Source organism: Sparus aurata, chromosome 17 (assembly GCF_900880675.1).
Source record: "Sparus aurata chromosome 17, fSpaAur1.1, whole genome shotgun sequence".
NCBI classification, from domain to species: Eukaryota; Metazoa; Chordata; class Actinopteri; order Spariformes; family Sparidae; genus Sparus; species Sparus aurata.
In genome coordinates, this window is record NC_044203.1 from 19,628,788 (window position 1) to 19,653,713 (window position 24,926).

The window sequence follows — 24,926 nt, forward strand, 5'->3', positions numbered from 1 at the left end:
TAAATGTTCCTGGGTCAGTGAAACCAACGTATCTTCAGCTAAATTGTTCGGGTTCAATCATCTCTGCAGGACATTCCCTGCATTTTCTGCTGCGTTACCAAGAAAACTTGGGAATATGACTTCAGGTCGTAAGATTAAATATTTATCCTGTTTTCCAACTTCAGAAAACTTCCACAGTGTACAGCCTGGGGAGTAGTATGCTAGCTGTTACCCATGAGAAAGTGTTTCAGTTAAGGGAGCTTTGAAAAAACGCACAGCAGCAGTATGAGTGAGCAGTGCATGGTGAGTGTGTGTGCTTGTGGATGAGAGGGGTATGGTACAGTATGTGGGAGGGTGGCTGAGATACAGTGAGTTGTTTTCTGGCTTTGTGCTGCTGTATTTTTTTTATGGGAGCTACATGTGTACGAGTGTGTAACCTCTCATAAGCAGCGAGCGATGCATCCACAGCTGCTCTGCACGGATTAACATAATGATGTCAGGGAGTCCCATGGACCAGAACGCACACAAAGGCCCAGGGAAGCCAGTGTGAAATTAAAAGGGAGAATTTACAATTCTGGGTGTGAGGCACACTTTCAGAGGGGTGAGTGGAGGTTGGCCCTAATAGGATTTGTAAAGCTTTTCGCCTGTGGCCGGGCATCATGTCAGGGAGTTGCTGTCCTTCACTTCCTTTTCATGCCTTCAAATTGTATTTTGACTGGTTTTTAATGTCACTTTATGAAATGCACTTTTACTGTACAGCTGGAGAAAATGTCCCACAAATAATAACTAACAGTTAAAAAAAGATTCTGGGATAATTATACTTTGTAGTAGAGAAAGAAATTATTGTTAGTTTCATTATCAATGAATCGTTCAAAGGGATGTCTTCAGATTGCTGCATTAGTCCAACCAGCAGTCTAAAATCCAAAAACTCTTCTTTACAATCATAACGTGCAAATAAAGAAAGTAATAATTACACTTTGGAAGCTGGACCCAACCAATGTTTGTCTTTGTTTATCGAGATATGAAAATAAGTGTTGTGATGATCATGTTAGAGGAATTATTTGACCAGCTTTGATTTAATCCATTTGCCCATGTGTAACCTTGGGAAGAAATCATAAGTGTGTACAGTGGCACAAAATGCTCCTTGTAAACACATTAGGATGATAGCAAAGCAATATCAGATTGCTTTTCTGTTTGCAGGAAAGTCACAGTGAAAACACAGACTTCATCAGAGGTCAGAGAGAGTCAACTGACACATTAAACATTATTGGCTTATCTTTACTGATACAGCCTGCAGTGGCCAATGTGTGAGATTGAAGATAGCGTCAGTAAAGGCTTGTTTGAACTTGTGGGAGCAAAATGCAGCCGGAGAATCCTCACGAGTGATTATCTGAGACTGACCATGAGGGATAAGGTGCCACTGAAAGGTCTCTCACATTATGCTCGCTTCTGAAATGTCTTCGCTTAGTGCTTGTTAACTAATATATGATAGCAAAGAATGAGCTCTCCTTCTGGTGTTAAAAAGATGGAAGAGGAAGTCGAGCCTCCGAGCTGTTACACAAGTACTACCACTATGTGTGCAGCTCAGCAAACATTAATCACACAGTTGTCAACATTACTGCTCTACAGCATCCTGTAAACCTATTGAGGATTTATATGTTGGTCTGCACAGAATTTAAACTTGTCTCTCTCTGTCAGTCAGATATCTTGAATATTTTATAAATCCATGCTATTTAGAGAAGTTGAGCTATTTCAAAAGTTTAAATACTACAAAATGTTGACTTCTCTCCATTCTAAACACCATTTCTTGTCTTTGCAGACACACTTCTTGATGACTTTCTGTTGACCTACCCAGTGTTCATGTCCACCAGTGATCTATGCCAGGCTCTGCTGGGACAATATCCTTGAACACATGAGCATTATTCCACACGTGCAATCCCACTTCCCAAAAGGATGGGAAGCTATGTAAAGTATAAATAAGAAACACAATTCAGAATAAGCATGCACTTACAAAAATCTATGAAGTTGATGAAGTAAAACATACAATATTTTGTCTTTGTACTGTTTTAAATTGAGTGTATGTCAAAAAAGGATTGGCATTAGTCCCACCTTTTTTGAGGACAGACATAGCTGTTTTATGCAAAAACATGAAGGCATTATTGACTCAAAGCTGCTCCACTTTCTCTTGCCGCCAATGCTGGAGTCAACGTCACACACACACACACACACACACACACTTTCTGTATTTGTGTTTCATTGTATACCGCATTTGATAGCAGCAAATAGATATCTCTCTTTATCTGTGCTGAAGCCTTAACCGAGTTTCACCTATTGCACCAAGCGATACCGAGGCAAAGAGGACAGGAAGGAGGCTCTGGAGAGGAAACGAAAAGTCCTGCACCTAGTGTCACAGTGGGTGGCTCTCTGCAGGGATTTCCTAAAGGAAGACGAGCATGTCAAACTGTTCATGAAGGTAGGAAATGTAATGTTCCATGAAAATTGACACTAAGGTGTGAGCTGCACTTAATATGGGAGATATGAACATTGACCTTTCCTTTCAGACTTTGTGTCGTTACGTATTGGATGATCTCTATGAGCACCCAGGCCTGGAGAAGGATGTGAGGGAGCTGCAGAGACTGTACCAGCTGCATCGCAGACAGTGAGTATGATAACTTATTAGACAGCTTAATTCAATACATACATACAAAAATGATGAAATGGGAAAAGGTTTTTTATTTATTGATGTAAAGTCCGAGTCTTTACAGCAGCAAGCATGACTTTGACTTTTGGAGGTCTGCAAAGAAGCAGAGACACAGGCTGGTCTCTCCGTGCAAAGAAAGAGCTAATTCTCTTCTTGCTTCTCATCAATGAATCCATTCAGAGATTAAAGAGTAATTGCAGTGTTTTGGGGTGTTATGCAATAAAAAGTTGAAGGTCACAGAGCTCTAATCTTGAACCAAAATGGAGGAAATACAGGATTTTTTGAGAATTAATGACAAGCTGTCAGGAATTTTTGTCACTTGCCATGAGAGAGAAAGGAATGCTCCAGCACTTGTTTACTGGGCACAGTTTCAAGCCTGCTGGCTATTAATAGTGTCAAACTCACAATTTCACATTCATATAAATATAACATGGTAATACCAACCATCTGACTTGTTGAGAAATAAAGTTGTTATGTAAGTAAGACCATACTCCATATAGAATTAGAAAAGAAACAGTAGGATTGCGCTGATCTACAGAATGTGTATCAGCCATAATGTGACATCCACATTAACGTTACCATCCACATTTCTGCTATCAGTTACATGTATTTTGTCACGATGGGCAGTCTAGGCAGATGAACAGTCTCTGGGGAAAAAAAAAACATCGGCATGTGATTGGTGTTCAGCATCACAAGATGAACTGAGTTGAGAAATTATATCAGGGGAAGAACAAATTGGATTGATGCAACCCCAACGTATGAACTGCATGAATACATACAGCATATCCAGACATAACACTATCTTAGTACATAGCTACAAAGTGCTTTACATTATAAACATATAGTAAACGCAATAAATCTTAGATACCTGGACAGTGAGTTCATATTTTGGAAGCATTAGTAGGGCCCTGCCAGTGGATCTCTAGCAGCAACTGCTGCTAATGAGGAGTTAGCAAAACACAGATATAGGCAGAAGCCAGACCGTTGAAGGCTTTAACAACAAGCAGTAAAATCTTAAAATCACTTCTCAAACTCACAGGTAACCAGTGAAGAATTGGTGTAATGTGATCACTTCTCTTAGTGTGTGTTAAAAGACTGGCATCAATACTTTAAATCAACTGTAGTCTGTATATGTTACGCCCCCTTATTCCAGAATGAAGTGCATTAATAGTCGTAGTCGAGTCTGGAAGTGATAAAAGCACGGATTACTTTTTCTAAGTCTACAGAGGAAAGTGACTCCATTACATTAAGTCCTGTATGTGTTAATAATTAATATACATTACACCTTCCATCAAACTTTTATATTGATCTACTGCTTAGTTACACTTTCCTGGTTTAATAAAAAATAATCATTAAGTTGCTCTGTGACATTACAGTGTAAACAACCCCCCAATCACCAGACACGTTGCCACACCCGTGCACCCCCTTCCCCTCCCTCAACCCCATCCTCCAATCAGATCCCCTCCCTGGGGACGTCCCAACCTGCCGCCCATTAGCAACCAGTGCAGATAATTCAACCTGACTCTGCTGCCACTGTCTAGGCCTGCTTTATTCTTGTTTATATCCACAACACCCACTCCTTTATAGCAGCGGACTTTGCGTGGGTGTAACTAACTGACATACTCTACTATTTATGAGCTTTTGACAATCAAGCTCACCCCGGGGGAGGACAAGGTTGACTGCTTTGTGGCAATCTACTACTGAGTGAAAAGCTGAGGTGTCATTTTTTGGGAGAAAGAAGACTCATTTTGTCCTTTGCTCCTATCAACTTCCATCTGGCTTTTGTAGAAAAGAAAGCTCTGGAATCGAACACCACTTATTCTCTGACCCTCTTTCGTCATTACAATTTACCGATCTAGTTGACATCCACGGTGACTGTGTTTTTTGAGGAGGAAGAGAGTAAATTAGATCAGGCGGCCTGCTTTGACATGACAGCAGGAATTGGGTTTTTCATTAGCACAGGGACTGCTGCTGGCCGGCGAGAGGAGATCCCTAAGGGCAGGCTTTGTGCCAACATGCCTGTTGTGATGCAGAGCCCAGTAAAAGCTGAGGGATGATAATGGACACGGGGCTATCCATCATGCTAGCCGGGCCTAACTGATGAGAATTGGGTGATTAAACGAAGGGATCACATTGGAAGGTCTAAAAATCTTCAAAGCACTCCAATCTCAGCTCGACACTGATCTTAAATAATGGACTGGATGCAGCAGAGGAGTATATATGTACATTCACTTTACCTTGATTATAGACTGTGTTGAATCTGTGAAGTTGTTTCTCTACTTTACCTAGTTGCAGCCTCCGGAAAATCAGCAGATCAGGTTTTTTAGAACAAATTGAAGTTATTTTTGCATGTGAAGGCACATGATAGTACACATGACTGATTTTGTTCTTTTTTTCAGTACAACTGATGAATATTCCCCTCAAAGAAAGGTGAGTGAAAAGATCTTTTTACAACTCTTAAGAGAGGAAGAATTTTGTAAAACAGAGCTTGCTGCCCATTTCGTCAAACTACTTCTGAGCTATTGTCCACACATTTCCTGCCGACGACATTATTCTGTATTTCTACCAAAATGCCCGCTGTTCTCAGGCGGTATGAATGTGTCAAACTCCACGCGTTTCCTGTCTTTTAGAGCAAAGCACTTTTCCACCAATTGAGCCTGAAAGAGAACGGGCTCCAGTCCAGATGCACACAGAGGGAGACCAAGGAAGGTAAGTCGTAAAACATGACGTTCTTCACACATTCCTCCCATCATACGTTCTTTCCAAAGAAGTCGAAAGGAGACATTTAGTCTGAAGTGTAGAACAATGGGAATCTTTCCAAGGAATTATTGAGAATGTTTGGGAATGCACATTCCCAAGTTATGACGTAAGAATTCCTTTTGTCTTATGAGGATCAGTTTCTGTTTCTTTTAAACGGCAGTTCATGATTACCATCAGTTCAATCAAAGTCTCTTGATAGTCTAGATCAAAGGTGTGAAAGTCAATTTCATCCCAGGCACTTGAGCAGTATGTTTGCCCTCAAAGGGCCAGTTGTAATGTAAGACCATAAAAATCTATCTAGTTGTTATTATGTTACATAATTAATACGCTTTGGAATAGCATTTCTTGGCGGGCTGACATTGTTGAAAGCCTGTTTCTGCCACACTTGTTCACATACCTTCAGCATACAGTGCTTCAAAAATGCACCTTCTAAAAAATACACCACAATAAAGCTGGTTTTCTCAACTGCACCTTTTTTCTGCAGTTACCTTTGTGAACTTATGCTGTTGAGAAAACAGGCTGCCTTTAATTATTGAACTTTTTGCTGCTTTTTTTGGTGGCCAAGGTAAGCATACTTGCCTCTGTGTTAGGTGTCAAAGCATCGCCATAAACGTTTTCCCTTTGACAGACATACTGGCTTGTCTTTATTAAGCACACAAATGTATTTGTGTTCCCATCTCCCACTTAGTCGACTCTGGTTTGTGACAACTTTTCATTTCTTAGACATATTGCTAGGCTGCTGGGATTAACTCTGCTAGGGGGCATTTGCTTGAAACAGCTATATGACATTGAGACACTATCTAGCATATACTGAAATCTATCAGCTAGACACTGTCAAGCATGATGAGGTGACCGGCCGGATTCAGCCGGCATAGTTTTGATTTTATCTGCAGAGGTTTTGAGATTTCTGCTTCTGTATAATCCAGTCAGTCAGTCACTTTAAATAGCTTTCGTTTGATCTACTTTCAAAGAAGTTGTCCCGACTGGCCCTTTTCCTCCATCAGGAGAAATCTATTGAGTATGCTTGGTCTATTCAAGTAATGCCACACTACATGATCCTCTGCAGTGGATCACTGAGTGGTTACACTGGAGCAGTTTAGGGTCAGTTGCTCTGCTCAAGGTCAATTATCAATAATGGGGCAGCCCTGTTATATCCTTTACTTTCAGCTGTTTCACAGACAGCAGCAGGTGACTTAATTAATTGGTTTCTTTCTGGTTGAATGTTTGTAGGATAGATAGTTACCCTGCCATAGTCTGCGCCTAGACAAGAAAACCTGCTTAATCTCTGCCCTCCAGTGCACACAGTGGTTGATTATCGCTCCTCTAGAACACCACCAGAACAATTTAAATCAACTCTCACAGCCTAGCGGGCAACTACCAAAGACCCCCAAGAGCCCTAAAAGCTCCAGGGAAATTTTGGTGATTTGATTATTGAAGATTTCATATGTAAATGATCTCTCAAGGCCATTCTTGCATTATTATGTAGTCTTGAGGTCTTTTGAAAAGCTTTATCATTTAGAAAACTTGATTCCATTCAGTTTCCCTCCAGCACCTGACTTCTTGTTTGTCTCTGGTTATATAATAAAGCTATGAAGTGTAGTCTGCCGTGTGCTCTCACTGAAACAATATTGTCTCTGTTACAGTGTTGTGTCACGTGTATATTACCATGGACTCGTACCTGAGCATGAGGGCACATGCTGGGATGGTAGCCCAGGAGCTGCTGCAGGCAGTGGCAGACAGGATGGACGTTCCTCAGGGGGAACTGGTGCTCGTGGCTGTCACATACCCTGGAGGTAAATATTATTTTGACTCCAGCTGACCAATGCTGATGTTTTTGGGGTAGATGCCTGTTCCAAAAGCTGTTCCATAACGGCACACTGAGTGATACCGATAAATCTGAGATAGATCATTATAGGCTGCCCAATGTATGAGTCAGGCTCACATTCTAATCAGCTGTCTAATCTGTGTCATGGTTTTTGTTTTCAATTTACATGGATGTTTCCTGTTTTATTTTGTAGGGTTCATCCTAATGTGTCATGCTGTGATCTACACTTCCTGTCTTGGTGTTTTTCCCAGGCTTTTTTGATCGCCCTGTCAATTTCACCTGTCTCTTAATAGTCTTTCCTCCCTTGTGTATTTATTAATATTTGAGTTCTTCCCTCTCTCTTTGTCAGTTCATACTGTTGGGTTTTTACAAAAAGGACAAGACACCAAGACAGATGGTTGAAAAAAACCAAAGGCAAGCTTTAATAATGTAAGCCACAGTCCAAAGATATTCAAGGCAGGCAACAAAACCAGCAAAATCAGGCAGGGGCAAATAAAAAAAAAACTTCAGTGTGTACAAAACTAAATGAAGCACAGACCAGGATTGACCAGGCTCTAGAACACAAGCAGGATTGTAAACCAAAAGATTATGATCACAAAACAAATTATTTCCTGTTCATCACTATAATTAATCATCAGTTTGGGATTCAGTACTTAACAGTTAAGAAGGGGGGATTCTGAAGTGCTATCCCACTGGGGTTACCTATAAAACTATTAGAAACTGAAAGTAAATATTTACCATGAAAACTTGTCATACAGCGTTTCTTTTCTTCCTGTATTAATACCAGATGTAGAACTGACCTAAAAATCTCCCTAGTACCAGCAGATAGTAGGGAGAAGCATTTTCATCCAGTAATATAAAGTCAGTATCTGTTATCTGAACTAACTTGCAACCTCACACAGCGAGTCTTATCTCTCGCTGCTGACAGGTGCTTACAAGCCGCGTGACAGATTTTTAATGGTATTCTGCTGTTTGTCATATGTTTTCTCCCCCCTGCAGGTCGGCTCCTCCTGCAGCCTCAGGACAAAGTCTTCTCCGATTCCTTACGGCCTGTGGGGAGGCTGCACGTCTGCAGGAAGGACCTGGGAGAAGTCCTGGTAAGAATGTCACTGCAGCCTGAACAACCTTGACATATACTGCAGTGTCAAAATAGTGTATATTCACACATCAGCCCGAGATAAATGAAGTTATAATTCAGTAGGCATATGCAGCATGTTTGGGGTTGTGTTAGACGCTTCAAAGCTTTGTCAGTAAGATTTATCCAAACTTTCTTGCAAAAAATATCTTTGTGTTGTGTTTGTATCAATCTTCCATGTGGTAGGATGTCTAGAGAAAAACAATCAGCCCTGATCTAGTCTTTGTTTTATGTTTATTTCTCCTCTTCAGAACCCATTCACAGACAATTCTGAGCTGCAACAGAGGACGGCTCGCATGCTCAGTTTAAACACATGGGATGTGGCTGTGGCTCTCACCAACTTCGATTGGACCATCTTTGACTCAATACACGAGGTTTGTCCCAGTTTGGATGCTTGTGCATAATTGTTGCCTCAAAAATGAAAGCCTGAAGTATTAACCGCTTTGGAAGACATCAGACTAGGGCTATCACGGTATCAGACTTTGACAAATAAGTTATCATGGCCTAAAGAACAGATGATAACAATATTTTCATGCATTTCTACAGGAATCTTTGAAAAAAAGCTCACTTACTCTCAAAAACAAGTGTAGGAAAAAAAACTGAAATAAATGTTTCCAGAGGGGATGTATGATATACATCATATTATCATATGTATAGCCTTAACACAATATATTTTATTTTTAAATGCTCATGCTCTTCTGAACTCATGAGTACATGTTGTTCTTTTTACAGCAAGAACTCGTCTATTTCACCTTCAGCCGCCACAGTAGCGCTGGCCACACTGTGGCGTTGGAGCTGCTGCTGCAGCGCTGCAATGAAGTCCAGCTGTGGGTGATGACTGAGGTGCTGCTGTGCCCGACGCTCTGCAAAAGGGTCCAGCTAATCAAGAAGTTCATCAAGATCGCTGCCCAGTTAGTAGCTCTACTCAGAGATTTATTGATTGTGATCATATACACATTGTTGGCTAACATTACAGCATCTCAGCTCTGGATGTTTAGGGCGGAAGTGATTAGATTTGCATGGCAAGCTGCCCCCTCCAGTGGCAGATTGATAAACTGCGTCTGCGTTTGTGCTATCAAGCTGTGCCCCTGGAAGTAACTGAATTGTGTGCTCCATTGATCTTTTATAGCTGTAAAGCTCAGAGGAACCTCAACTGTTTCTTTGCCATTATCATGGGCCTGAACACTGCAGCTGTTAGCCGCCTCAGTCAGACATGGGAGGTAGGGATATCCTATTTTTCTTACTGTTATAGATGAAGTACATGGTGTCTGAAAAAAATCAACTCTGTTTTCATCCCTGCAGAAAATTCCTGGGAAATTCAAAAAGCTGTTCTCAGAGCTGGAGACAGTTACAGTAAGTGTAATTCATGGTACTCAGTGTACATAAAACACTGTATATATATTTGTGTGTGTGTGTGTGTTTTGAAATGAAAACAATGCATTTAATCGCCTCTAACAGCCAACCCAACCTGTAGTTCTGTGTGTTTGAGGCAAAGCAAACAGATGTTTTTAATTTCGAAACATCAGGTGAACATCAGGTGTTTCAGATTATCAGCAGTCCCTAATGTCACCACAACTCAGCTCTAACAAAGCATGCATGCACAGGCACACACAGTCAACCCCCAAGAGGATTAGACTCATTCGTTTTGAAAACGTCTTCACAGGATCCGTCGCTGAACCATAAGGCCTACAGGGACTCCTTCAAGAAGATGAAGGCGCCAAAGATCCCCTTTCTTCCTCTGCTACTGAAAGGTGCACTCATTATTCTGTCACTTCAGTATGCCACGAATAGTCTTAAGAGGAGAGCGCTGTGCAAAATATTCTGTCAGGCAGCTTTGAGATGTAGAAACAAGCAGGAATCAGATACCTGTTGGTGAATGCTAACAAAGTCTCTGTCTGTTCTAGATGTTACATTCATTCACGAAGGAAACAAGACGTTTCATGACAACCTGGTCAATTTTGAAAAGCTGGTGAGTTCATGAGCCTTTTCTATAGAAACATACAGCAGTGATGAGTTTCAAAATGTCGTGTTTAACAGAGCCTCTTGCCATCTTTATTCACAGCAAATGATAGCAGACACAGTGCGGCTCATCCGGCAGTGTCAGAAAGATCACATGGGTCAGTATTCAGATAACTCATTCTTGATTCACAGGTTTATCAATTTATCAACTCATAAACTAATAAATACTGAAGAACGGACCTTTTTTTGTATTTAGTATAATGATGATGACTGTCAAACAATATTTTCTATCATCTAAGGGTCATTGTAACTGGTTACAGTCATAATAATAGCGTAAAACCGTGATCTTTTGAGACAGTTCTCATAACGTTGTAACCCTAGTACAGACGGAGAAGTTGTCCTTGGAAGTAAAAGCATTTTCTTTTCTTCCAGGAAATGGCATCGCCCAGAAGAGCAGCTCAGAAGTACGAGCCTACATCGATTACCTTCATATCATCGACAATCAGCAGACTCTGTTTGAACTGTCACACAGACTGGAACCTCGAGCTTAGAGGGCGGCTCGTACTGCACTCCCCCACCGTGTCAGCCAAACCATCGGACTGCCAAGGAACAATCTATCTCTCAGGACTCGGTCGGCAATCAGAGGACGCTGCGTGATCCTGGCCGACCACAGGAGGGAGCGGTTCAATCAGGAAAACTCTCACAGGAGACAGGAAAAGCAGCAAAGGACACATTTAGGTAAATGCATAAATATATGCAGAGATCCACGACACCTGAAAGAAGAACGATTTCATTCAACATCTGAGCTTGAGTGCCAACAGATCCACTCCAACTTAGGCTGGCTGCTGGCAAGAAATATAAAAAACCAGCAGCAGGTTTGAGCTGAAGACATCCATCAGTATGAGCAGACCTGCAGGTCTAAACCTGCTGCTGCTGCTATTACATTACTTCCCTACAGATGGCAGATGTTGGAGGGTGTAGATCTGTTCTGAAAATGACTCAACAGCTCCCCTCAGTGGAGAACAAGAGTTGCAGGTGAATTGCTTCCCATCTTAATAAAAGGCTACAGAAAAACAAATTTGGGAACAAAACAGTTTAGAATATGGAAGTTCATCCTCGACCTCAAATCACATAAAGTGATTGAGATCATAAGATGCAGATAAACTCATGATAGACATGTTTTTGTATGTTCACACAGTGTTTATAGATCTGGCATCAGATTTAACCAAAGACTATACCGTCCCAAACTGCACACATACTGCAGTTTTCTCGCCATGATACAGATGTTTTCTTTGCCAGATGTGGGACATGCAGTCGCTGATAAATCAGTACAGTGCATGGACAACAATCTGAATCAAGATGATGGAAATAGTGAAGATGTTTATTACGTTTTCAACATTTTCATATATTTTTTTTATTATATATTTTTTACATTGCAGAATTCAGTTTTCTATTGTTTAACCATTAAGATGAGGCTTTAAACAGTTCATATGGCATCAGAGCAGGAAACAACAAAAGAATACGCAGTAATTTGTGTGAACTATAATGATGTGTGTTGTATGTCCCATCTAAATAAATGCTAATTGCTCATCTTTTAATAAAAGCATTGGTGTTAGGATCTCCATCCAGCTGAGCTGTGGACAATCAGTAAAATGGAGCAGCAGCAGACCCTCACTGATACATCTATGTGTTAGTCTTTAAAGTTCAGGTTAACAATAAGAGGATCAGCCATCCATTGTTTCAGTATGATTTGTTGAGGCTTGGAGATTTTGCCATTAGCTTCATGGTACTCAGAGTATCAGAAATAAGGATTTAAAAAACACATGATGAAAAAAACAGTTACATGAAGACTATTAATAATCTTTCTTCTGAACGGTTTCACTGAGGACTGCTTTATCTCTAAATCAAATGTTACTCCGCTCCAACACTGAGCCTCAGCTGAGCTCTTTCATCCTCAGCTAATGTATGAATACATAATGTAGAAAAATAACTGTCCCTATAAGTTAAGAGCAATAGCAAAGTCGAGTACCACAGCACCTTCTGGACAAAAACAAGTTGAGAAAGAGGAAGAAAAATAGAAGCCATTTGCTTATGTACAGTGTGTAGTGACACTACTGTATACAGCTGTATCGTCAGTAGTCATAGAAGTATTTATTCTCTAAACTGGTCGACTGAAAACTCCCTTCTGTCCTGACATTAGGCCACTTTAAGTAGCCGTGATCTGTTGAAGATGGAAGTTTGCATTCTATTCTTGAGATTGTTTTGTATATTTTAGATTTGGAAGACCACAGTGAGCACGGAGAGAACACGCTTCAGCAGTATATCTTCTTTGAATTTAATTTGTTTCACCAACAATATACAGTTGATTCTGTTTATACTGTACATACATGTTGAGATTCTGGATGAGGATATTTATTTATTTCAGAATTATTTATTTGTTCAATAGATCCAGTTTGAGCTCATGTTTGGATTTCTTTTGAACGCACCATTTTTGGTTGGTCTGCATGAAATGGCAAACCATGGATTGACCACCACTGGCAACTGTGCATGCAATAAAATATTTTGGATCATGACTCATTATTGACAAAAGAAAAATCATTCACACAGCAGTAGAAGATCTGTTTTGTTTTTGGTTTTTTCATAGCCTCAGTTCTTTTGATAAGATAGAATTCAGATATCATTTTGTTTTGAACGCATGGTATCATTACTTTTGCCAACCATAGTACATATTAACGTCATTCAGGAGAATGATTATACAGTCTTGCTAAAACATTTACAAGTGTTTATGAGAAAGTTGTACAAGAAAAAGTGGGCAGAAGAATGCATTAAATGAGCTCATTCAAGGTCTAATTAAACCTCAAACAGTCTCCAGTGAAGTGAAGTGTCACTGCTTCTGTGAGGCTGCAGAACTGTACTGTACAGTTGTCCCGTGGTCGAGACCTTTGAGGGGCCCAAAAGCTCCAGGTCACTGCATGGCAATTAGTCTGTGGTTCCTTAGTTAATTGTAGATGTATGTGTTAATACTATATGCACTATGCCATGTAGTTTTAATGGCTTTATTATAATTTTTTGTTGTACAAAATAATTTGGTACTTACTCAAGTTACCACAAACAAATTACTGATACTTATAGAATGACTAGAGAAGGGATGGATGGTCATCACGGGCCTTTACCTCTTTTATGCAATAGGGCCCTCTAGTGGGTTGATAAGGTCCTAACAATTTCAAATTGTAAGTAGAAACACAGTATCTTGATTTTTTTACACTGATTTAAGTCATACAGTAGTTTTTATTGATTGTCCACTGTATTTTAGTAAGAAGTCTTACATTTCACATGATGACAACCAGCTTCTTTACATGATTTAAAAATACTAAAAACTTAGGCTCTTTGTTAAATTTTTGTACATTAAAACCACGAGAACACATGGTGTTTCTCTAACGAGGCGGAGGTGTGACCCAGATGCCCTTGCTGACTTTAACCAGGTGTCCTGCTTGGCCTTTTAACATGACTATCTGTGGCACGACCCCTGCTGTGCCGGGGGCCCCGTACCCTGCCATTTCCTCCCAAACACTGCCAGGCACTGTATCATTTCCCTGTCACCAAATGACTGGCTAGCTGCTGTGGCGTGCTAATGAGAGGAAGAGAGGGCAGATGAAGAGAAAGTACAGGAAGACTGGTTCCTCATTTCCCCCCCTCGCAATACAATACACAGATTCAATCCTCTGTCCTCCGCTTGTCTGTCTGCAGCCACTTTGGCTGCAGGGAGAAATTAAGAGCAGCACAGCAGTTATTAGAGTTGGGGAAAATCTCATTTGAGAAGATAAGAGTGCTGATTTCCAGCCAAAAGAAAAAAATCAGTGGCTGTAATTTGTACATCTTAATGTCACTTGTTTATCTAAGCAGATAATATTGCACCTGTCATGTTCCTTCATGAACATATTAATATCATAACGCTCCTAATCCTACACTCGAATGGGATTTGTTTTAATAATAAATGTAGCCTGTTATTTGTTTGGAAGCTACCGCTTGTCATGGCCGCACAAACTTCCCTCTTTAATTTGTGTTCAAATATTTTTTTTCACTATATCACTGTGCTGTACGATCTCAACCTTGACTCTGGAGTTCCTGCAATATTTTGATGCCTCTCTGACACACAGAAGAATTCAAAGTGCGCTTTTCTTGTAGCATAATCACACTTGAAATCTGAGCATCTTCTCAGTTTTCAATTAACCTCAATTAAATGAGTTTGAAAAGATAACATTTTAGATAAGATGACTGTGTTCTTTTTAGACTCCTTCAGAGGTTTTATTTGGTTGGTATCAAGTTAATCAGATGCTAACAGAGAGTGCAGACAGATAAAGGATGGGTAATCTAATGTGTTGCTTTCTCATAGAAAGCTATCAGCGTCTTTCAATAGGTTTCTCCAACAGGCCCCGGGTGAATGAATTACACTAGTCTGTTAGTATTCTGCCGCCGCCGTACAAAAGGTCAATGTCAAACGCACCTCATTTAAAAGTCAATAGCGACCGTGCACATCATCTCCTGGGAATTCTGTCCGGGAACCCTCCAGACGGCATTGTGTATCATTCAGTTAGTAGAGGGCAGCCGGAGAGCTTTTTTAATCTTGACCTTCCAATAAAATATGCTCCCTATCCAGAATTACATGGTCTAAAATGGAGACATAAGCTCCCAACAAATCATGGCCAGACTGAGCCATCTCAAGGGAGACAGTGTTCAACAGTGTCGGACACAGACACAACAGGTTCAGCTTAACATGTTTCTCCACCTCTTTATTTCCATTATCTTTAAATCTACACACAAACGTTCATACACTACAATGTCAGTATTGTCACGTATTAACACAAATGGATACAATGACAGCTAGATTAAAAGTAAACATGATAAAAAAAAAAGCTAAATTATGCAATTAATGATTCAATACTGTCTCAAAAGCTCTAAAAATATATATTTTTTTAACACTGTTTGCATAATACTATCAGCGGACACTATTAAATGTGTCTCACACAGACAGCAGCAGCACCACTCCAGCTACAATCCACTTGGCAGGAGGCTGTTTGGTCCGGAGGTGGAGGGTCCATACATACGTGGGCCCGCGCTGCTTCATGCGGTATACCGGACACTCATAAGTACTCCTGAGCTCCTGCTCCTCTGCAGGAACGGCTCTAATGTACAGCACCGGCATGGCAGGGGTCAGATCCCTCAAAACCGCCTCGGAGATGAGTCCAGACTGGGTGTCCCAGCGCGCTCCTGAGAGGACACAGGACATGCAGAACTCTAGGTATGACTGTTCGTACTCACAGAGACATAGTGTCTACACTATTCGGAGACTGGTCTCTTCTTCCACCTGGGTTATCTTCACAACAGTTTAGATTTGCACTTGCAGGCTTTATTGGTGCTTCAATGATTGTTCTCTGCCATTAGTCCAACAAATTCTGTTTTTGTGAGGGATGAAAGTTGATGACAGACATTGCCGCATAAATAATTACTAAGGCAAGTTTTAAGTAGTTTGGTCAAATTTTTTAATGTACATTAAGAAAAAAACATAAATTAATGAAAATATTCTTGATGGTTTGGGGAAAACCATTGCTTACATTGGCTTACATTGCATTATGCTGTTGCTAAATTGGAAAACAAAAACAAAAAAAACCTGATTTATAAACAAAATTTCATTAGGTACAGGATGATGCACTGGATAAATGTTAGATTAATTCTGACCTTCCATGAAGAGTCCATGAATGTAGGCCCCCTCCCTAGGTGGATGCCCAAAGTCATCTTTCGTCTTCTTTGTTATGTCCACAGTCAGAGTCATCTTGTCCAGAGGCCACTGATTCTTGCGAGCAATGCTCTGCAGCACAGCTGGACAAAAGAAAAAAAAATGCAGGTTTATATTTCTGGCGCACGTCATCTAAATCATGTGACATGTTGGTTTTGAGACTATGATCTCACCGGTGAGGAAAGACTGTGGGTTGAAGAGTCCTGAGAGCCAAACAACTGCAGGAAGAACCAAGTCCTGAGTCCAGCTGTCCAGCTCTCGACAGCTACTCATTAGATAACTAAACCTAGAAAAGAAAATCTATTAATTAACAAGACAGACTATTGCTTAAAGCCTTTATAGTGTGCCTTTTTGTTTGAAAACATTTTTTCCACGTTTATTGACAGAAGTTTTGACTAAAAATTAACAATTCAGTTGATCATTAGGAAACAATACTGTCGAGGGTACAATAAAAGGCAATTAATAAAGGATATTGCTATTAGGTGAAAAATAAGTGGTTACCACTGTGCCAGTGATTTAGTGGAGGGATAAGCCAGTCTGGCCCAGGAATCTGGGACAGAGTCAGTGAACAGAGCTGACTGCAAGGTCTCCATATTGTAGGACATGGTGAGTTCTCCCTGTGGACACAGAAATCCTTGTTAATACTACAGGATCTTACTGCTGATAACAGTGTTTCTTATTATATAATGTATGTCACAGCAGACTGTACCTTCAGGCCAAGATCCAACTCATTAAGGGACCTTCTTATTTCTGCCAGCAAAAGATTCATGCGCTCACACTCCTGGAAACAGACTAAAATGTAGGGGCTTCGCTTTGTTGTCTTTGAGATTATCTCTGCCATGTTGTACTCCTCAGGAAGCTTCTCAAGGATATCCTCAATGACGGACTTGACCTGAGAAATACACATGTACGTGTTTAGATTATTATATTATCTGCTGCTTTTTCTTAATAATGGTTCTTCTGTCTCCACACCTTCTCCTCTGAGCTCTGAGCAGGACCCTCTCCTCTGGAGGAGTCCTGGGGCTGCAGTTCCATCAGAGTCCTTAAGAGGTTGTCTGAGGTGACGGTGAGGCACTCCAGCTCAGCATTTGGATGTAGACCATACAGAGTGGGGTTCTCGGATGGGAGGTGTTCGTCGATATAACTGTGGTAACCACCGTAATCCATGAATGGAGGGGCCAGGAATCCAGGGCACAGGAAGAGCTCGCCTTCAAACTATGGATTGGAAATTTGAAAAGTGGAAAACATCTAGTTCACTATTTAACATACAGCAAGATGAGCATTCAACCTTTAAACTTCCCTCATAAATCAGTGGCTGTTAGCCTGGCGGTGAAGGTGAACTGACAGAAATGAAACAGATGAATTCCAGTTGAAGCATCTATCAACAAAACCAACGCTAAAGAGTAAATTACCAAATAATCACCCAATAATGCTTGCAGTGGAGCTGGTAGACACATTTTGGGCAACGTACAGAGAGGTTACACAACCAAAGTGAGGGTGGAAAAGGTGCAATAGTGCAGTTTAGGTTTACATCCCAAGAGGGCACCCTTTACCTTTACAATCACACAAAGAGATTCAAAAACTGCTTTGGAGACTTTCTTGACTGTTCGAATGTAGCCAACTTAACAAATAGTGACTTTTTATACAACAAATCAGGCAATTAAATGAACTTTTGGAATGATTGTTGTGTTGAAACAAAAAAACAATAGAGAAAAGAATGAACAGATTCTCTTCACACAGCAACATCAACACTGACTTACCATTTTTGGGTGCATGAACTCTTGCAGATAGGTCTTACACAGTCTCCTATCCCAGTCATCAGTGATGTGTCCTCCATACATGATCTCCCCGAAAAGATAACACAAGTCCTCCCAGGGCACCTGCATGGACTATAAATACACTTAGTCTGTGGGCTGATATTTAAAACGTATGACAAAATTTAGCATTTCAATAATAGGAGTATCTTAAGCTACAAAGACTGAAGATAAGGTTTGTTAAAATTGTTTTGAGGATATCAAAATTATTTCAGGATAAGCTTTACATTTTTCAACCGCCCCCCTGAACTTCAAGCAGTAACTGCATGATCTCTTTCCAAATGAGCTCTCTTAATAATGATAAAGGTAGGGAAATGTAACAGAATTATGTTTCTTTACATACACTGATCTAATGTATGACAGAAGAGTCTTTTCCTCAGCGGGAGATTATGATCCGTGAGGGTGAAGGAGGAAGAAAAGAACCTGTGATTCATAACAAATTACAAAAGCTGGAGGTTCACAATCATTTGTACCTGTATTGTTTTGCAAATTGCTTCCTTCATCAGCTCTAATTGCAGTGATCACTTATGTAGCGTTGTGAACTGTCACATTGGCTGCATGTAATTACATTTAGGATTACGCTTCATTGCCCTCCTAATGAATTCTCTGTATACGCACATACAGGTTACTGTTTGGTTAACATAATGAAGGACATTCGTTTTTGGAGGGCAGAATACCTCGGAGACATAATTGGTTGTGACCAGAGTAATAGGAGTTCTAAGAGAAATGCATTAAGAGTTGTGAGGGGTGCAGCACCCCAAGAATGGATTTTTTGTCTTCATGAAATAAAGCTAAATTATAGGTTGCGTGTTCATAGTTATAAGAGAAGAAATGTGGAGGGAAAAAAAGCATTTTTCACAAATAACAGTGGAACAAAAGATTTCAGTAAGTAATTGGATACACTACTGTAATTCAACATCCCTGTCTGACAATAATTTCACTGCAAACACCATTATCATTATAAATCTACAAAGCTTAAGAGGGTGGCATTAAAAAACAAATTAAAAGTTTTATGAATATCAACAAGAATATTCTAAAATATAAAAAAGAAATGTTGTAAAAAAATACTTTGGTGTTGGCCTCCAAGTAGTTGTACAAGACGCTGGCTGAGATGGTGAGATCTCCAGTGCTGAAGGGGTACTTATGGTTCCACCCCTGGGGACCAAATTTATGGCGCTCTGTGACACAGGCATGAAAGAAGCAGAGGGAGAAGAACATGGAGTTGAACTCCTGCTCTCTGGAACACATATCCATCGTGTCCTGAAAAAGAAAAGAGAGAGAGTGTGTGATACATTGGAAGTTAATGCAAATTAATGCAGTTTTATAAATAATTTTACGTTATTTAACACACTTGACTGAAGTTGTTGAGGGCTGCATGCAGGCTGGCGCTCATGCCAGTGGGGGGCTCATTGGTGATTTTGATGGCATTCTCCAGTATGCCTCTGGGGATGATGTGCTGCTCTGGGGTTGGTGCTGGTTCTCCGGTGATGAACACCCTGTAGTCTGGGTGACTTTCCACCGCTGCCTTCTCCAGAAGGGCGTCCAGAGAAGGCAACCAGCGAGCCACCAGGTGTACATTCTGAACAAATACACGCAGATTATATAAATGCTTGATGAAATTAATTTGTTTTATATTATACATATTTTTGTTCATTTGTGAAAGACTCAAATGTCTTTCTATGCTCTGAATTAGTAAGAGAAGCTTGAGTCGCTCACTTCCCTGCAGGCTTCTCCTCTTTAAAGGAGGCATTTATGGAGCTTATCTAGCCAATTATGGTTTTTATTGAACCAAATTGAGTTTATTTCTCTCTCGCGTGGGGTGAGATGATATCATTAGGTGCACTACAGGCTGGCTGGAGGAGCAGCTTGAAGCCACTACAGTAGCTCAGTCACTGAATGGAATTGCTTCCTACCTGCAGAATGACCCAGTGTCCCAGTTTTGATGCATTGTTCAGAACACTCTCAGCAACCTTCTCCTGCCCCTGTCCCAGGGAAACATTGTGCAAAGTGCCATGCTCGATGGAAAATCCAAGCTTCAGTCCTGCAAAGAGAGGATATTTAGAATTTTCATCCCGACCAAGAGATACACGCTGTGCAAATAACAGACAATCGGCAAAATACCTAGCTTCTCTACATCTTTAAGTGGATCCACTCCAGGTGACAGGATGAAGAACACAGGGGTTGAAGAGCCACTATCCTCATACAGCTTGTCAAATTCCAGCCTGGCAGCCTCCACATATTTTGACCCCATGCTTTCCTCCACAAAGTTCCTGCCAGGAGACATTGTCGAAGAAGCTTAGTGATTTACAGCACCTACAGATATGAATGTGCATCAGCCTTTTACTCACCTCAGTGTGTAGGTCATCCTGTCAGGGCGAAGTGCTCGCAGGATGATGAGTTTCTGGAGGGAACTTTTATTCTTCCAGTCCTGGGGGAGTCTCTCCTTTTCCGGACACCTGGATTCTATGATTTTTCTCCAACGCTTTGGTGAGCTCTCCACGTCTCTGTCGAGTCCACTGAAGTCTGCCATTGTAGAAATTGACTATATCCAAATGAGATATTGTAAGACCTTTCTATGCAGTGGAAAATGGCATGAAGTGATAACCTGTGGGCTAACAGGAATGAAAATGTGACCCTCATACATGTTAGACTATACCTTGATGGCTCCCCAGGCATGTGGAGAGAGGAAGGACACAGGACTAACTCTGCTAGCTTCCACAGGGAAACGCAGCAGGAAGTCAAACTCCTGATCATCAATCAGGCCCTGCTTGAGCAAAATCTGAAGGGAAGAACCAAGAGCAGTTTGTAATGATCTATGCCGTATTGATCTCTTTCCAGTTATTTCGACAATAACTGAAAACTGCAAGAAACCTCTGGCAAGCGAATAAGGCAAACTCATAAAGGCCGAATCAGTGCCCCTGAATGTGAAACTGCCACATGAAGGACAGCCTTCAGAGCAGCACAATTTCTAAGATGAAAACAGTTGGCGCAATGACAGATAATTGCATTATGCCATCAGAACCAACCCCCTTGTCAGAACCAACTGCCTGAACAGCAGCCACAGGGGAAGGTGTGAGAGGTAATCAATAGCAGCGTATGGTCCTACTGACTGCTTTTAATTGAAGTTAATGTGGGGGCAGAAAAGTACTTTGATTGATGAGAATGACAGGAGGCCCCACCTTTGAGGCGGCCCTGAGTCCCTCACCTGGAAGGCAGTGTGTGACAAGAAGGTTAACTTGTCTCTCTCAAACAGGCCCTGGCTGGTGTACAGGAATACAGAATAGGTGATGGCCTCAGTGAGGGTGAGCACCCGGGTCTTCACATCCTCATCCCATTCTGCACGCTCCATTGCTTTGTTAAACACCGAATTAAAGGTCTAGAAGACAACCAAAAGGAGGACAGTGCTCTGATAAAGAATACATACATACAGAAAAATCTAACAGGAAACTCTGACACAAAAGTACATTGTTGATCCATGGAGGTTTTATATTTGTAAATCAATTAACTATCCTTTACCGAGGAAAGCAATTTAAAAGTCTGTAATGTTATCACAGAAAATCTATTCAGTGGGCCACATAACCAGGAAGTAAACACGAAAGGATAGAGAGCTTTCCTGCTGTATGCGTCAGGTGAGGAATTCTCTTTGAACTGAATAGACCCCATCTTTGCATTCATTGTATAGTTTTTGTGCATAAATGGCTAGCTTGCCTCTTGTCAATGAGTGGATGCTGTAGACTATCTTGTGTAAAATGTCTTCCTAAAGGAGTTTTCTGTTGAGCTGTTTTAACTTGTATATTTCTAGTGCACTGAGCACAACAAGCCATCTAATTACGTTATGTTCTAGAGAAGGCAGTCATCTTTACAGCCGATATCTCCAAAAACTCAGTAACTCACACTAAAACAATCTACATGGATGAATAGCATTACTAGCAAGAGGAGAAACGTATATGTTGTTGATTTTCGGGTGAACTATCCCTTTGAGTTGATATGACAGCCAGGGCTTTGATTAAGAATTTAGTCATCAATTACAAACTCATTAAAAGAATCCTGCTGAATACTTCTCCAAGTGGACTTTGCCAAAATGCTGCAAAATACAATGTACGTCCCCTGAGAGTACAACAGGGCTAAGAGTTTCACCTTGAGAGAAAACTGGTACATGAGGTTAATCTTGCTGAGGTCATTGATGATGAAGAAGAGGAGTGACGCTCTCTCAGCTGCTGGGCGGTATAGCTCTCGAGCCTCGTTGATCTTTGTCTCATTCTCTCTGGCCTCCACCACCTGTGTGTTCCAATTGCACAAAAATGAGCTATTAGGCTCTCAGTCATGCTCCAAAACCCTCTCATTACACATATTCCTAACTACAAATCATTTGCAGCTAATTCAATAAAATGAGGTGCTTCCTGTGTGACATTCAAAAATACAGTGACTGAAAAGCACATTCACTTGAGTACAGTGGGACAACTGCGAGGACCCTGTTGGTGGTAAAACCTCACCTTACTCTGAATGTGAGCAGCTGTGTTCTTCGTGTTTTCGAGTTGCTCCACCAGAGAAATATCCCCCAGAAAATTACCATGGGCTGCAGAGAGCCGATTCAACAGGTCGTCCTCCAGCCGCTTGAGCTCAATCTTGAAGTGGTTCTGCTGCGTGGTCAGCTCCATCTTCAGAAACATGCACAGAACAGTTCAGGGTTCTCTACAAAGCATTGTGGACTGATGTCTTGCATGATAAATCATGAATATGTACCAGTCTATATCTTTTATATAAGCATAAGAATTCACCTTTAGGGTCTCCAGGTCGGGCCTTTCACGGGACACCACCTGTCCCAGCAGCTGTTCCTCAAGGCCCACAGGAGTCACAGTGAAGTTGATGAGGGTGGTCTGGGCCTGGAGCTCAGGAGGGAAATGGGGATTGGCTAACTTGGTGTGCAAAATAAGCTGAAAGTTGCTGTTGTATTCGCATTCCTTGCCCCCAATTTGAATGCACCTGGATAACAGGAGAGTAAAAATGTGTCAAATAACAACTTAACTTCAGGACGTACATTTCAAAAGCCCTAGTTTGCAGCTACTGTAGACAGTATTTGACACAAAATTTACTGTAGATCTATATGATACCTCAATTACAAAAAATAAGCTTCAAACTTAGGCACTTGAGGAAATCCTAAAAGTACCACAGTTGAAATCTGAACAGTTACTAAGATTTACAGATCTCTCTTATAAACCTTTACAAAGAGATAGCTGAATCTAGAATCAATGTTTTTACCAAGGTCAAGAGTGAACTTTTAAATTTAGATTTATCATTTACAAATCACAACTTTGCTAAAAACATAACTGTAATTATTTTCTATATGCTTGGCAAGAACACAGAATATAATTGCAACAATGGTGGTGAGTGAAACTCGCTGTAGCTGGGTTTGTCTTACATTCAAGTTACATTAACATATAGATTAACTTTGAAAGTGAGAAAGTGAAATAGTAACGATTATTAGATGACAACTAATAAAAGCATCACAAGGTGATTAAGACAATAAAAACAATAAAAATGATTAAGACAATAAAAAAAATAATAACACAATAATAATATAATTATAATAATGATGATAATAATGATGATGTAGCGATGTAAAACCCTCTGTATCTTGAATGCTTTTATGACCCATCAAACCTCTCACTTTCACGCAATGCAACTTTAACAGAGGAAAGAACTTCGGCGCAGCTCCAAATTTCACTTACACCTTAGACAAACAATCCTGAAAAAATATGAAAGATTATCACCACAGCAGCCAATATTTATCTGTTCCTGCGTTTCAATTAAATTAGCGCTGGCTTGACGAACCTGGTGGCTTTTCATTTTTCTCTAATTACCCCTTGGATGTCAGGCAAGGCCCCAATTTTACGGCACAGGTTCCTCATGGCCTGGGTCTGGTTCAACTCTATATCTTCACAAGCCAGAATTAATGTACTATTGATAGAACCATTACTCCACCAAATTAAAGTCCGTGCTGATGGATTGGCTTGTAGTCTTCCGTCAGCCATGAAAGGAATAATTAGTATTCATTACTTCACACTCTACAACATTCCAATTATTAATGAACTTCAGCTGTGGATCCCTACCAGATCCATCATGGCTGCCCCCAGCACATTGTATTAATCATCGACAGAAACAAGTGTGTGGGTCATCTACAAGGGATAAACTTATAATCAGATTTACTATGATGAATTGTTACGTCTGGACAGACAGGACTCCAGAAGACGTTCAATGAACATGTGCCAAGATATTCAATATTCATGGCCATATATAGATCAGAGCAAGGAAGATATAAACATTTTTGAGGAGGGAAGTCAAAGCATAATGTCAATATGTGGTATTTTCTATTTATTCTGCTGTTGGTTGTCCTGTTTAGGAAAGTTGCTGGAATTTGCCTGTTGAGTGTAATTGGTAAGTGATCGAAGGTAATTACAGAGCAGCTATTTTGGTCGTGCTGTTATATTTCTGAAGTGGAGTGAAGTGGGCAGCACAAGTCAAGTTTAAAAGTAAGACAGATTTACCAAATGCAGGGTGTGCCAAACAAGTGCCAGTTCGGAGAAATGTCTAGACCAAATGTTTCTAATAATGTTAAAACCCAAAGAAATACGTTTTATTTAATGTAACGGTGCAGTTCTTTTTGAACAGCAGATGATACGTCAAAGGAGGGAGAAAGGTACTGTAGTCAGCAAGTGACTGAATGTAGTAAATACAACTTTAATAAATTGAATTGTCTGTAAACCTTTCTGTCTTGAGTCGCATCAGATAGACTTTCATTGGCACTAATGGTTGTTTACAAATGATAGCAACAACTCCTATGATCCCAGGCTACTTCACGGCATCACCAAGCTTCATCTCCGCTGTTGAGACTCCTGGTAGAAATTACATACTGTGCCTTTAAATGAAACAAATACCCAAATGTTAACCAATTTCTTGAC

At 40.6% G+C, this 24,926-nt stretch overlaps 2 protein-coding genes across 8 annotated transcripts in view; one reads left to right on the top strand and one right to left on the bottom strand.

Moving 5' to 3' along the window:
- rapgef5b (Rap guanine nucleotide exchange factor (GEF) 5b) overlaps window positions 1–12,932 on the top strand; it is a 26,058-nt gene extending 13,126 nt beyond the window's left edge. For both annotated transcript variants that reach the window (XM_030394235.1, XM_030394236.1), the window contains 15 exons: window positions 1,799–1,877; window positions 2,308–2,452; window positions 2,541–2,638; window positions 5,080–5,110; window positions 5,311–5,389; window positions 7,084–7,233; window positions 8,265–8,362; window positions 8,652–8,774; window positions 9,133–9,311; window positions 9,530–9,620; window positions 9,703–9,753; window positions 10,064–10,151; window positions 10,305–10,369; window positions 10,463–10,517; window positions 10,792–12,932. In XM_030394235.1, coding sequence (XP_030250095.1) covers window positions 1,799–1,877; window positions 2,308–2,452; window positions 2,541–2,638; window positions 5,080–5,110; window positions 5,311–5,389; window positions 7,084–7,233; window positions 8,265–8,362; window positions 8,652–8,774; window positions 9,133–9,311; window positions 9,530–9,620; window positions 9,703–9,753; window positions 10,064–10,151; window positions 10,305–10,369; window positions 10,463–10,517; window positions 10,792–10,910 — 1,451 coding nt within the window. In that variant the 3' untranslated portion in view covers window positions 10,911–12,932. The remainder of the gene's footprint in view (window positions 1–1,798; window positions 1,878–2,307; window positions 2,453–2,540; window positions 2,639–5,079; window positions 5,111–5,310; window positions 5,390–7,083; window positions 7,234–8,264; window positions 8,363–8,651; window positions 8,775–9,132; window positions 9,312–9,529; window positions 9,621–9,702; window positions 9,754–10,063; window positions 10,152–10,304; window positions 10,370–10,462; window positions 10,518–10,791) is intronic.
- Window positions 12,933–15,122: 2,190 nt separating this feature from the next.
- The window catches only part of LOC115567853 (dynein heavy chain 11, axonemal), a 40,918-nt gene continuing 31,114 nt past the window's right edge, over window positions 15,123–24,926 (bottom strand). For 5 of the 6 annotated variants that reach the window (XM_030394717.1, XM_030394718.1, XM_030394714.1 and 2 more), the window contains 17 exons: window positions 22,746–22,950; window positions 22,461–22,625; window positions 22,105–22,245; window positions 21,173–21,343; window positions 20,624–20,746; window positions 20,316–20,509; window positions 20,089–20,237; window positions 19,881–20,008; window positions 19,319–19,546; window positions 19,036–19,227; window positions 17,914–18,042; window positions 17,126–17,368; window positions 16,863–17,045; window positions 16,655–16,770; window positions 16,327–16,439; window positions 16,096–16,236; window positions 15,123–15,627 (listed from right to left, as the gene is read on the bottom strand). In XM_030394717.1, the coding sequence (XP_030250577.1) occupies window positions 15,380–15,627; window positions 16,096–16,236; window positions 16,327–16,439; window positions 16,655–16,770; window positions 16,863–17,045; window positions 17,126–17,368; window positions 17,914–18,042; window positions 19,036–19,227; window positions 19,319–19,546; window positions 19,881–20,008; window positions 20,089–20,237; window positions 20,316–20,509; window positions 20,624–20,746; window positions 21,173–21,343; window positions 22,105–22,245; window positions 22,461–22,625; window positions 22,746–22,950 (2,869 nt within the window). In that variant the 3' untranslated portion in view covers window positions 15,123–15,379. The remainder of the gene's footprint in view (window positions 15,628–16,095; window positions 16,237–16,326; window positions 16,440–16,654; window positions 16,771–16,862; window positions 17,046–17,125; window positions 17,369–17,913; window positions 18,043–19,035; window positions 19,228–19,318; window positions 19,547–19,880; window positions 20,009–20,088; window positions 20,238–20,315; window positions 20,510–20,623; window positions 20,747–21,172; window positions 21,344–22,104; window positions 22,246–22,460; window positions 22,626–22,745; window positions 22,951–24,926) is intronic. The other variant, XM_030394716.1, reaches the window with a different exon arrangement.